This window comes from Bactrocera dorsalis, chromosome 1 (assembly GCF_023373825.1).
Source record: "Bactrocera dorsalis isolate Fly_Bdor chromosome 1, ASM2337382v1, whole genome shotgun sequence".
Lineage (NCBI taxonomy): Eukaryota > Metazoa > Arthropoda > Insecta > Diptera > Tephritidae > Bactrocera > Bactrocera dorsalis.
The window spans coordinates 104288376-104302169 of record NC_064303.1 but is presented as its reverse complement, the minus strand read 5'-3'; the positions used below and the strand labels follow the sequence as shown (position 1 = coordinate 104302169).

The window sequence follows — 13794 nt, the reverse complement described above, 5'->3', positions numbered from 1 at the left end:
ACTTTTGACGAACTCTTCGAATTGAATGGAATATTAGAACCCCCTATAAATTTGCGTCAGTTCTTAGATCTTTTGTCGATATGTGACGATTTTTTTGTTCAATACCTGTGAGTTCTGGGAAGCAAAAGAGAGAAGCGTGTCCAGCAGCGCAAGTGGAATTATTGGCGACCTCACGAGTAATCGGCAAATTTACTTAAATTAACCCAATCTAACTTAAGATATCTCGATAGGGACTAAACGGTCGAAACACTCGAATGTGCTAAATTATTAGTCCAATTTGATGTCAAATTGCATAGTTGATTGTGGAGCTAAGTATAGTATACTAAGAAGTTATGTCCCTATCACCGTAATCTCAGGATTTATTTCCGCGCCACTTCTTCCTCTATCCAAATTTGAAAAATTCATTAATCGGGCAGAAATTTAAATCAAACAAGGAGGTTAGCACCTTCACAAACGCCTCCTTTGCAGACCTTCAGAAAACTTAACTCTCAGACGGTGTAAAGAAATTTTAGAAAGCTTTAGGGGAGTGTTGAAAATGCATCATCAGTCGATTCAGTATGCTTTAGTCTTGATACCACAATTCACCGAAATCAGCAAATGTCTCATTGATGACTTTTCCTACTTCAAAATAATTCAATAAATTTAAGTAAATCTGTTTCTCCATTTGAATGGGCGGGAAACATTAAATTAATTTGTAATTACGTGTAAGTGAAAGCATTAACGAAATTACAAATCGTAAACAAACGCTTACGTAAGTAAGTGCGCACAACCTTGAACTTAAGAGGATTTCAACTTTTTTATATAATAACAGTGCAAATGGGCGTCGCGCATCATAACGGTACCGCCAATGGCGTCCGACAACGCAGCAAATTAATGAGCAATCATTTAGAAAGCGCTCAACGTCGCAGTTGGCATTCATGAGCGTCGAAGCGATTAGCAGTTGCTCGCAAGCACTTCATAGTGAGAGAAGCAAGAAAAAAGGAAACAAATTACAACAAGAAAAAATATTAATGAATGAACACAGTTGTGTTGTTGGAATTTTAAAGTTTTCGCGCTTTGCGCGCTGAAAATCGCCGCATTATCGAGCTCATTAATTTTTATGCTGTCCGGCAGTATCGACAGCGCGCGTACCAGCTGGCGATTCATTTTGGCGAGTGTTTTCCACAGATTTCCGTTTGAAAATTCAACAATTTCCGCTATCGTAACGGGATTTGCGCATTCTGATTTTCGTATATTTGTTTTCTTCAGAGTTCCGCAGAACTTTTTGGTGGAAGGAATTCCTTTGTTTGAACTTATTTCAAGTGGAAAGCCGTTTTGCAACAAAGCCTCCTCCCTCCTTCAATGCAGTGTGCAAATATAATCAAAACTGGTGGCACATATATATATGTTTATATATAAGTATACAGTTACACACGGAGAACTGCATCGAAAATAATTCATCACTTTTAGTCTCACACTCGCCATGACCTACACGAGCACCAGGACAGTGCGAAGCACAGGCAGCGCGCGCTTATAAGATTCGGTTGTAATTGTGGCGAGTGAGAATACACACGCACTTAACTGAGCCCACCCGCCAACTCCTTATCCGTTAGGTACACATTCATCGACCCTTATATCACTTTGAATACTCCTCGCCCTTGCTTCATTGACACTTCACCATTACGCGCTTCATCAGCACTGGCAGCCATCAATGCCAAAAATGCCTCCCTTCATGCGCACCGCCTTCGACACACTCGCAAATGCCGACGTCCTGCCTGCTGTCTGCTGCCAACCACTCATCGTACATCCTGTCATTTGGCAGCAGAATTTGCCATTTTGTTGCGCTGCCTAGCGTATGGTCCCTTATTTTATGGGCTTTGAATGACTTTTGAATGCTTTGGTCGCACGCGCTCGCTCATCCGTCGTTCGTTCGTTAGGATGCTGTGACGACGACGTGTAGCTTGTTTGCAGCAGTAAATTGAAGACATTGCAGCAATGAAAGATGAAAAGTTTTCAATGTTGGCAAATATGCGCAACAGTGGGATGAAATACGAAAATTTTGAGACAAAAAAAAGAGATGAAGATTAGGATGAGGATAATGACAAGAATATAGATGAGTGTAAAGTTGAAGGTAAAGATATGTACAATGTTAAGAATAAGGATAAGGCTTCGGATAAGGTTAAAGATAGAGTGAGATAAGTATACGAATAAGGTTATGGATAAAGATAAGGACACGGATAAAATAAAAATAAAGGTAGGAAGGAAAATAATTGAGATAAGAACAAGGATATGGGTGACGATAAGGATTATAATAATGATAAAGATAAGAAAACGGATACGACAAGGACAAAGAAGAGGATAAAGTTAAGATAGGATAATGATAAGAAAAAATGTTAAGGATAAAGAAAAGAATTGGATAAGGATATATTTATAAAATAATGTATAAGGATAAGGATAAGGATAAGGATAAGGATAAGGATAAGGATAAGGATAAGGATAAGGATAAGGATAAGGATAAGGATAAGGATAAGGATAAGGAAAAGGATAAGTTAAGGATAAAGATAAGAGTGACAATAAGGATAAGGATAAGGATAAGGATAAGTACAAGAATAGGATAAGGATAAGACTTTGGATAAGGATAAGGATAAGGATAAGAATAAGGATAAGGATAAGGATAAAGTTGTGGATAAGGATAGATATAAGTAAGGATAAGGATAAGGATAAGGATTTAGGATAAGGGTGATAAGGATAAGGATAAGTAAACGGATAAGGATAAGTATAAGAATAAGAATAAAAATATGGATAAGGAAAAAGATAAGGATAAGGATAAGTTTAAGGATGAAGACAAGGATAAGGATAATCAAAACGATAAGTATGAGTTTAACGTTATAGAAGAAGATAAGAGAATAAGGGTAAGGATACAGATAAGGATAAGAAAATAAACGGGGTAAATGAAGGCGTAAACATTATGATAATGATAACATTTAATGTTAGAAAATGTATATTAATGTTCTTATTTTCTTTTATTAAGACCACTGTGCGAATCAAATCGAGAAGAACACAATAATATCTATATACACATATGTAGATATGTATGTAAGTATGGTATGTACTTATACCATACCTTAATAAATACATAAATATGTTGTGTGTACATATTTGTAAGAAAGAATGCGAGTTTAATGACAACGCTGACATACTGTACGCCATTATTTGCATGTAGGCGTTTATCGACAGATTTCGGTACTTTTATTTTAAATTTCTTCATGTTTGATTTTTGTGCTTTTTGGTGAGCACCAACGCCTGCCTCTTTATTTTGATGTTTTCCCTTTTGGTTTTTTACCACATACAAATATTTACAATTCGATTGTTTCACCGCCATTTCATGGAGCAGTTTTTGTGCTTCTTTCCATTTTGAAATTGCTTACTTTGTTCGATTTTTTCTAGCAACGGCAGCACTCAGAGCTGTCATTCCAATTGAAGGCTTGTCAATCAACACAAAGCTGAGGAAGCACAACGCCTGACAACTGTAAGACTCTTTATCGATTACCATTTACTCAGCTAAAATGTCAATGATGAACGCATGCCCCAGTGGCGCTTCCACTTAGGATGCTTGCCACTGCTGCACACTTGCGAATTCTTGAATTTTTATTGCGACAAATGTGCGGCGTAAACATTTCTTACGAGCACATACGAGTACATGTGTGGTAATGGCAGCTGAATTGAGTAGCGAATTTAACGCGACTTCGCTTGACTTGAATTGTTTTGCGAGAGCGTGAAAGGAGGAAGCAGCAGTCACAGCGGAAGCGGCTGGGAATGTGGCAATGGTTGTGGCATATGTCATAACTTTGTGATATTTTGTATGCTGCGGTTATGCTGTGGGCGTATATGTGAGTGTGTGGGTATGCATGTGTGTGTTTCGGTTGGTGCTTTTAGCGAAATTGTTCCTTTCAATATTTTTACTATGCGCCATTAAAAATGTAAAATGATTGCAATGTACTGGGATGCTGGGGTATGGATTTTTTCATTAAACGAATTGCGAACGAATGTTACAAAAAACAAAGAGTGCTTTTAAGACTGTGTTGGTGAAGATATTATATGCCGGAAAGTTTATTTTTGTGTGATACAAGCAGAGGCGGAAGTTCAAATTGTTAAGGAAGCAGCATGTCATATGTGGTGCATGCTCTCTTCAGTGACCTGTCATAGAATAAAATTTGGTTCTTTCGCAACTGTCTCTGGCGAGAAATATCACTTTGGAGCTCTTCTCAGAACGTTGTGAGAGGATCTGTTCAGAAGAACGCTCCATCCGAAGGACATTAACTTAGCTCTTTTTTCTTTTTCCGCTCTTTTTTACAAAAATTTGTACCAACTTTTTACATGTTTGTAAAAATATGTAAGATTAAGAGAGATTAGAAGAATCCTCTCTCTAAATTTTCTCTATTTTACATTTTCTCAAAAAATCTTTGGGGTAATATAATTTCTTGAAAGCAGGTCTGCTATACTTGCTGGCAAAGCAAACCCATGAGTTTAACATTTATGCTCAGCATACTTCACAAAAGTGTAAGGACTCCACAAGTAAAATTATCAAAATTTGTTAAACTCATGTTCTGATGCGGTGGCTTGGCCCATACACGTACGCAAGGAGAATTATGTTCATAGGGAAAAGAAGAACACCCACGCTTCCAATGGAAGTATAGGCTACACCGTATAAAATTTTAATTTTTGAAGATAGGGCGTAAAAGGTTGAGTGTAGCGGTTGATGTATGGCAAGTAGCGCCGTCTTGCTGGAACCAAATGTTGTCCAAGTCTTCCTCTTCAATTTGCTTGAAGAAAAATTCGGTTAACATTGCGCGATATCGCTCACCATTGATGGTTACGGGTCTATCTACATTTTCGAAGAAAAATGGGTCGCTGATTCCAGCAGACCAAAATCCGCTCCTTACAGTGATTCGTGCTGGCTGCATTGGCTTCTCGACAATAACGTGCGGGTTTTCTGTGCCCCAAATGTGACAATTCTGCTTATTAACGTAACCATCGAGGTGGAAATGAGCCTCGTCCGAAAGGATGATTTTTCGGTAAAATTAACCATCCTCGGGCAAACGATCTTCTGCCCAATCTGTGAATCGTAGTGAATAGGGACCCATTTCGTAAATTTTAGACTTTTTACTTTCCGAATGGCATTTGACGTTTCCAATGTCGAAATATAGATAATTCAAATTTAAAACGTTAGATGGCCCACCCTATACATATCAAGTGCATAAGGGCCTGTCTGTCTTCGAATATATATATATATATATATAACTGGCGTGAACCAGTAAGGAATAGAGACCACTAACGAATTTTTGTGTTCTGGCCCCAGACCAACCCACGGTTTTAGTGCCAAAGCAGAAGAAGGCGAGCGGAAACTAAGCGACGAGGCATGTTTCTGGCTTGACAGGTATACAAATAGGAAAAATCGCAGTTGGAATACAAGTACTTCTAATGATACTCTCCAGAATTTCTGGCACCGCTTTATTGAACCAAGCTCTTGGAAATCAAACCACATCAAGAAATCGTCCTATCTAGGTTAGGTAATGTGGCTCGGTTTCGTTGGATCGCTTTTTGTGTATTTTTGTCGAATCAATGGTTTATACTGACATACTAACTTCAACTATCCAGTTATGGATCGACATTGGGGGTTTGTTGAGGAGATAAAAGAACAGTTGGGGTAAAACAAGAAGAAAACAAGAAAAGACCTTAAATTCGGGTATACTGAAGCTCAAATATCCTTAACAGGTGGCATATAGCAAAAACTGAATTTAGATTTGCTTAGCAATTATATGCCAAAGTAGTCCGATCCCAAAAATTTTTTTAAAAATTATGCTGTTACTTTAAATTATTAAATTATAGTTCATACTAAATTCTGTAAAGATATCTTGTCAAATAAAAACGTTTTCCATACAATGACATGATTTTTTATCGTTCAATACATATGACAACTATATGTATGCAATAGCCGTCTGGTTCCGACAACTAAGTGTGTAAAATTTCACACCGATATCTCAGAAATAGAGGGACTAGTTCGCGTAAATACAAACAGCCCTCCAACGGTTATAAAAGAGTGGGTAACAGAATGATAATGCCATTGGTCTGCAATTCTCTTGAGTATTGAATAAGAAAACTTCCTTAAACTTAATTTCCTTGTGTCTTGTTACACAAAATTTTTATGATTCAAAAAAATCTGAAATTTTGGGCCTTGATCTTCAAGACTTGAAAATCAGAAGTGGAACCAAATTTGAATCCTGACTGAAGCTATTGTCAATTTGTAGTAACACAACTATCAGTACTTCAACTACGAATTGACAATAGCTTCGGCCAAGATAAAATTTATGGTCCAGCTTAGATTTTCAAGCCTTGAAGTTATATTTGGCCCAGTATTTCCATATCAAATCTATTTCAGCCGATCGTTATGTTCTATGTGAAATCTCCCCAATTGCAAACAAATCAAAATAAAAACTAATAAATTTAATATTTATTACCAATAAATATGAATTACACTCAGTACTCACCGTACTCGGATTTGTGACTGTATGAAATTCCACTGCTGTGCTGCCACGATGATGATGCAAATGTGGCAAATGATGTGTTGTCAACATGTTGCTAAGAGCTTTTCTACCCGCTTACGTTGTACCGTTGTTGTTGTGTGCCAACAACAATTCAATGCGCACTCGTTTTATATTTATTTACTCGTAAATAAAACTCACAACACTCTCACTTTATTTACACAGCTCTCAAAATATTTCATATAATCTCACATCGGGTAATAATAATATTATTATTATTTATCACAACAAAGATTTTAGAGCTTATTTGTGCACAAACAGTCTTTGCGCAAATTGCATTGTCAGCATAACGGATATTCTGGCAGCAACGTTGCACTTCCACGCACACACACGCACTCACATATGCGCTGGTGGTAGTCACGATGCCGGCACGAGCAGCAAATGCACTGCAAAAGATAAAACAAAATGAAATAAAATGAAATAACATGAAAGAGCGGTTGCATTCGAGCTAAACATAATAAATGCTTGTTTTTGTTGAATTATTTGCGGCAAAATGTCGGCAGCTGACGAGTGCACTTCATGTGGTACGCATGAACACACACACGCACACACATATAACATATGTACGAGTATGTGCAACATGTATAAAGGGGGGCGAGTGCATGCATGTCAAGGAGTCAACGATAAATGGTCGCTTGTCAACCGCAACACTCGCAGTTACATATGCTGTAAGGCACTAGTATTTAAGCACAACTGTAAACACATACTCGTACACACATTGCAATATCATAACATATATGTATATAATATATAGAATATGCTATATACTATAAATGTATGTGACGCATATGAATTCTTTGCAGTTTGCTCGCCATTGCGGTTATGTGCGGTTGAATGTGTGTGGGTATGACTGTCGAAATGCTTGCTCATTGCACAATTCGTCTGGTTTGCGCCACTGCCCTAACTAGCGAGTCAGCTTCATCAATGTGGTATTTACAGTTATTTCATTCACATACAGTGACGAGAAAAATTAATGCTTAGTAAACTACTATTGATAGTTTAAAAATATTTACAATTCTACGTATTTAGCATCAAAGGAAAGTATAGAAAAAAAATGTCTGTAGACTTATGTTCTGCATTTCTTTATATTATTATAATTTTCAATTATTTAAAACAGCGCTTTCACCTTACTAAAAAATAAAATAAAAAGTTTTTTTGTACTAAGAACATAATATGAAAATTTTTTCCGGTTTATTTGAAGATTGTGAAACTCAGTGGTGAAAATCAGGAAAAAATATTCAGTGAAAACCGGTAAATGTTATTAAGTAACAGTAAAATTGACCCTATCTTACCCACGAGCTTGTCAAAGTCTAATAAAACCATCGAGAGACAACTAGAGCCCGATAGGAACCAGCGAAATCCTACAGGACCTATTGACAGCTGGAGGGAGCCTCTGCATGCTTGTGAGAATCGTCAATAGCGGATGAACACCTGTAAGAGTTAGTAAGAACCAATGATAGTGAGAGTACAATAACGCCGGTGAGAGTTCGAGAGAGCCACTGAAAGCCGGCGAGATTTCGATAAAACCACAAAAGCTGGTGAGAATTATTGAGAGACGATCAGAATCAGTGAGAGGCTGAGATAATTCACTGAGAGCTAGTGAGAACTTTAAATGCAGTTAAAATTACAGGGAATTCGGAAAATTCATTGAAATTCATCGATAAAGAGTCGGCGGAAATTAGTGCCATGAAATGAGAACCTGATGGAGATGGTGAGAACCACCGATACTTGATGGGAATTATTGAAATACGATGAAGATCGCCGAAAGGTAATGAAAACCATAACCAACGGCATTTATTTTAGGGGAAAATAAGCGACTAGCTTCCAATCGGTTAAAATTAGGGAAAGGGTGTCCTCCTTAGCGAACTCATCGATTTTACAGTTTCTGGTGATTCCGCTACTACCGTGCAACCATAAAAGTCTAATAGATATGAAAGAAAGCTCAAAGTCAATATAGCTGCTCAACAATCGAAGTGAAGATACCTCTCTGAAGACTCTTTGAAGCAGTATGTCTACTAATACCTTGATAGCAGCCACCTCCCATAAAAAGACGATACAGTGTTCTGCTAGAAAAGATGAAGAGTCCTGAAAAAAGACGCCAACATCAGTCTTCTTCTTAACTTGGATCTATCGGTAAAAATCTCACTGCACCTCTTTTGCAACGGCTTTGCACCTCCCACAAATCACTCGCAGGTATGTGAGCTGGGAAAGAACCGACAGGAGAAGGTTTGCAATGAAGTGATCAAAACTGCAAAGTGTGCCATCGAAGTAGCGGAGAATTTCAGTGTGTTTCTGCTTGGAGCCGCACATATACCAAGCTTCCTTAAGTCTTATTCAGCCTTCGCTACCAAGCACCTACCAGTAATATCTACGGGTATAATATGTAGTATAGTGTCATTGTTTGTTCTTAATACACTCCAACAGACTCCTCAAAATATTATGGGCTTTATTGCGGTTTCATAGAGCCAGAACACCAATTTCTATGAGAGGCCACATCTCTTCTCAATTGTAGTATAAGACGAGAGATGCCTTCCTCATTTTCTTCTCAGTGTTTGTGTTCCATAAGAGCTTTTTTTTAGTAAAAGTCATAAATAATGCACTCTGTTCACCAGTTGAAGAATAGAACCTCCCAAAGGTAGAGTAACATCAGAGATTTTGTATCTGTTAGTAAATAAAACTATCTTAGTTTTATTTGGATTTGTGGTTAATCTATTTCTCTTTGCATACTTGGTTGTTACATTTACCATAGATACCCTTCGGGTAGATCGTAAATAGTATACAGGAAGATTTTACCAAACGAGCTAGATCATCTGCGTACCATCTGGTGGCCTAGTTCCTCAAGTTCCTTCAAAGGGACGTTCTCCACTCAATCCCAGAACAAGGGGTAAAGAATGCCACCCTGCGGTGTGCACCTATTTATTTTCTGAAGCGCAACTGAGAACTTCCCCGATCTGTCGCCAAGGATACGGAGATTAACTTCGACCTCAAGCTTATTAAGAGGTTCATTAATTTTAATTATTTCTTTAACACTTTTTTTTTTTTGAAAAGTTTACAATGAAGATACAAAAATTGTGCAGTCAAATTATTATTTGATATTAAAAAGATTATAATTTCTACAAATGAACCTTCACTTTTCATCCAAGTCTTCATTACATGTGCAGTAACTCCATAACAAACGAGTAAATTAAACCTGTGGTCTCTATAACATATCACGCATAATTTCCAGTTGCTTTCTATACAAATATTTATGTGATATTTTCATGCCACGGCAAGCGCACACGCACAAAGCCACATATTTAGTGGTCATAATCAAAACGTGCATATTCAGCATAAAATTAAAGCACACCTATTCATTACCATAATTACAAAGGTGTGCATAAAAGAGAAATTGCATCTACTCACATTCAAGGACACACACACAAACAAGCCAACCAGTACACATACGTACTATACATATGTATAACAGCCATTTAAATGAAAATTAACTTATTATATGCAGCAACACAAGCGCCCGGCGCAAATGCACATGGCACATGGGCATAAATTGCATGCAGGAAAGGCGAGCTGGCTTTTGTTCACTTATTTTTAATGCAAGCCGCAATTGCCATTATAAACTCATAATAAAACTATAGTTGTTAGAGCATTTAACGAGTGTGCATGTATGTGCGTGTTCTTGTGTGCGTGTGTGAAAAATATGCAAATAATTCAATTATGCGCGCATAAATGCAGTTGTGGGCATGAATAGTGCTTACAGTGGATAATACTTAATTAAGGTTGCTCATACGCAGTGGTGGCCATTTCAATTGCTGAATGCGCAGAATACTTCTCACTGTATAATGTTGATTATAGATATTTTTTAATGTGTTTAAGGTGGTTATTGGATAATTATTTAATAGTGATCGCTTTAATGTTTATATGTGGGTAATAAATAAAGGGAGATGTGATAAAAAAATGATTTCAGCAACAATTTATAAAATTGGTAACTACGCAATAAACAATTATTATAATATACTTTGATATTGCAAATGAAAATGTACGAATATTTGATTGAAGTTATGTGTTTGATTAATATCGGAAACTTGCTTTGACTATTTTGATTAATTATGTAATTAATGAGATAGTCTCAATATAAGTGTAACCTGTATAATATTCTTCGCTGAAAATATTGGTATGACAAAAAGCTGCCTAGGTGGATTTAATGTAAAGAAATGTTAAATGTGGCAATAATACCCTTCACAGGTTATTATTTACGGCAATAAGTAGTATAAAAATAAATTAGCTTGATTTAAACGGGTAAGTTTGTATGGCAGCTATATGCTATAGTAGTCGGATCTGAACAATTTCTTTGGAGATTATAGCAATATACGAAATAATAACCTGTGTCGAATTTTGTGAAGATACTGTGTCAAATAAAAAAGTTTTCTATACAAGTACTTGTGTATGATTGGTCAGTTTGTATGGCAGCTATATGTTATAATGTTGCCACCTGAACAATTTCTTTGGATATTACATTATTGCCTCCAATAAGCATTCATGCTAAATTTTTTAATTATATCTCTTCAAATGAAAAAGTTTCCCACACAAGCACTTGATTCTGACCGTTCAGTTTGTATGGCAGCTATATGCTATAGTAGTCAGATATCGGTGGTTCCGACAAAGGAGCAGTTTCTTTCTGGGAAAAGAACGTGTGCAAAATTTCAGGTCGATATCTCAGAAACTGATGACTAGTTCGGGGGTATACAGACTGACATGGCTAGGTAAATCTACTCAGCTTGCCAAGCTGATCAATACTATTACTTTAAAAGGGCAAACTTCTTGGAAAACTTATTAGAGTAATTAAGACAAGTACTAAAAATACTTAAGATTTTAAATACTGAACAATTATAAGTATTTATTTGGATCATGTTCAAAGTAGGTACCGAGAAGAAAACTGTGCTATTTTATAAGCACTTTAGAGTCATATTTGAATTATATTATTCAAAAAGGGATTTTTTGGTACGACTATTAAGTTTTTTTATCTTCCATTACCTTCTTTAAAATTTTCTTTAAGTATTTGCATATTCAAAAAATATTTATGAAATACATAAATATTAAACGAATGCTTCAAAAATATTTTAAAAAATATAAAAATGATATATTAGGCAGCCACATCTCTGTGCTGACTATACTTGTCCAAAGCAAAGGCAACTTTAAGTTATTGTCTGACCTTTTTCCTCCGACTCTTTCATTTTGACCATAAAAATACACCTGGTGTATGCTTTGGTTATGAATAATCAAGCGGCTTTTGGTTATCTAAAATTTATGAGTTTCGAAAAAACCAAAAAATTTCATATGTAAAACCACCGACAGTTAAACTATGCAAACTTAATACAGATATGGAACCAAATAGGTGCACATAACAAAGCTAGAAGCGCAACCATTTTTGCAACACACAAATATTTATATACATTTTTTTTAGTAACTAAATAAATATATTGTGTGGCAAAACCGCAAATGCAGAAATTTCGCTAAACTCAATGTGTCAAGTGGGTATTACCACAAGAGACTGGAAGAAATTTATTTCACTTGTATTTTGGTTGAAAGTGGCAAAACGAATGTGGGCAGCAAGTGCTTGAGAGCAGAGACAGAGGCAGACAAAGCGAGCGCTTAGCAAGGCGGAAGTAATACAGATATGCTATAAATATAATATATGCAAGTATTTATATGGATTTGCACACAATTTCTATGAATGCTTAGTTACACATACATATACGCACACAAATACATGTACGAATGTCATGGTGATGCCTGCAAATATCTCTAGAGATATCAGCTTTTAAGCGCTGCTCATGCACCCACAATACTTGAGAAGGTCGTTCTAACACCAACAAACAGGCATACTCGCACACGCACACACACTCGCAAACGCATGCATGCGCTTAAACCCAAACACATTCGCTGATTTACAACTGTGGCCGTGCGGCGTAACAAGGAATTTGCACACACTCAACAATTTCGTAGTGAGTAACCGTAAAAAATATTTGCAAGAGCAGCCAACTAAGCTACACGGCAGCTTCGGGCTTGGGGTGTATGCATAAATCTTGCCTAATACCGTTAAGTATGCATTTAAGCATTTCGCATGTGGAGACAATGCTATTCTCAGATCGTTAGTGAAAGCCGAAGTCAAAGCCCAAAACGCAGCCGGAAACTGTCGGAAGCTAAAGTATGGCCAATTTGTTGAAAAACTAATACATATAATAGTACCTACATATACATGTGTATATGTATATGTGTGCCTATAAATATGCACATGTATGTACGAGTACGCCTAATTTGCCCACGCACAGGCACTACGTCGGAACTTACATGAACAACAATAAATCATGCAAAAAATTGGCGATGAAATAAAGGAATAAAATACTATGAAATAAAAAATATTAGATGACATTGAGCAGATGCAAAAATTGTGGGAAAATGTATCTCTTATTCGGTTCGTTTTACGTCATCATTGGCTGAGTGCAAGCATAAAAGTTAACGGTTAATTATTTTATTTGCGAGAGTCTTTTAAACCGAGTTCAGAAGGAGATCAATGTCAATAGCTATTCGAGCATTTAGTCGCACACTTCAAACCCACTAAAATATAAAATTCGAAATTACAGATTTTCGAGCTAAATGGTTCAAAATCTTGAAAAAGGTATAATGATCTCAATACCAACAAAAAGATTATATAGTAGTAGTTGTTATGAGAACCAATGAGAGCAAGCAAGAGCCAGTAAGAACCTGAAAATATGGCAATCATTGATAGGAACCAGGAAAAATATCTAGCGAGGGCTTGAAAAAGTAAGTAAAAAAGCTGTAAAATTGGGTGAGAATTAGTGAGAGTCAGTGAAAAACAAGCTGTTGACTCTGCCCACGAGCTTGTAAAAATCTCAGAAAAGCATTGAGAGCCAACTAGAGCCTGATAGGAACCATTGAAAGTTTAAAGGCTCCATTGAAGTCTGGACAGAACCTTTAAAAGCTTGTGAGAATAGTAAACAGCCGATGAAGACTTGTGAAAGTTAGTGAGAACAATGAGAGTGGCTGATAGTGCAATAGAGACGTTGAGAGCCCAAGAGAACACTGAGAGCCGGCGTGAGTTCGAGGGAACCACAATAGCCGGTGAGAGTTATTGAAAGACGATGAGAATAAGTAAGAAGCGAGAGATCTACCGAGAGCCAATGAGAACCTTAAAAGC

The 13794-nt window shown here is 36.7% G+C and overlaps 1 protein-coding gene across 1 annotated transcript in view; it reads right to left on the bottom strand.

Moving 5' to 3' along the window:
• The window catches only part of LOC105231266 (uncharacterized), a 78014-nt gene that overhangs the window by 51167 nt on the left and 13053 nt on the right, over window positions 1-13794 (bottom strand). The window contains exon 2 of the mRNA XM_049455591.1: window positions 6528-6967. Coding sequence (XP_049311548.1) covers window positions 6528-6614 — 87 coding nt within the window. The 5' untranslated portion in view covers window positions 6615-6967. The remainder of the gene's footprint in view (window positions 1-6527; window positions 6968-13794) is intronic.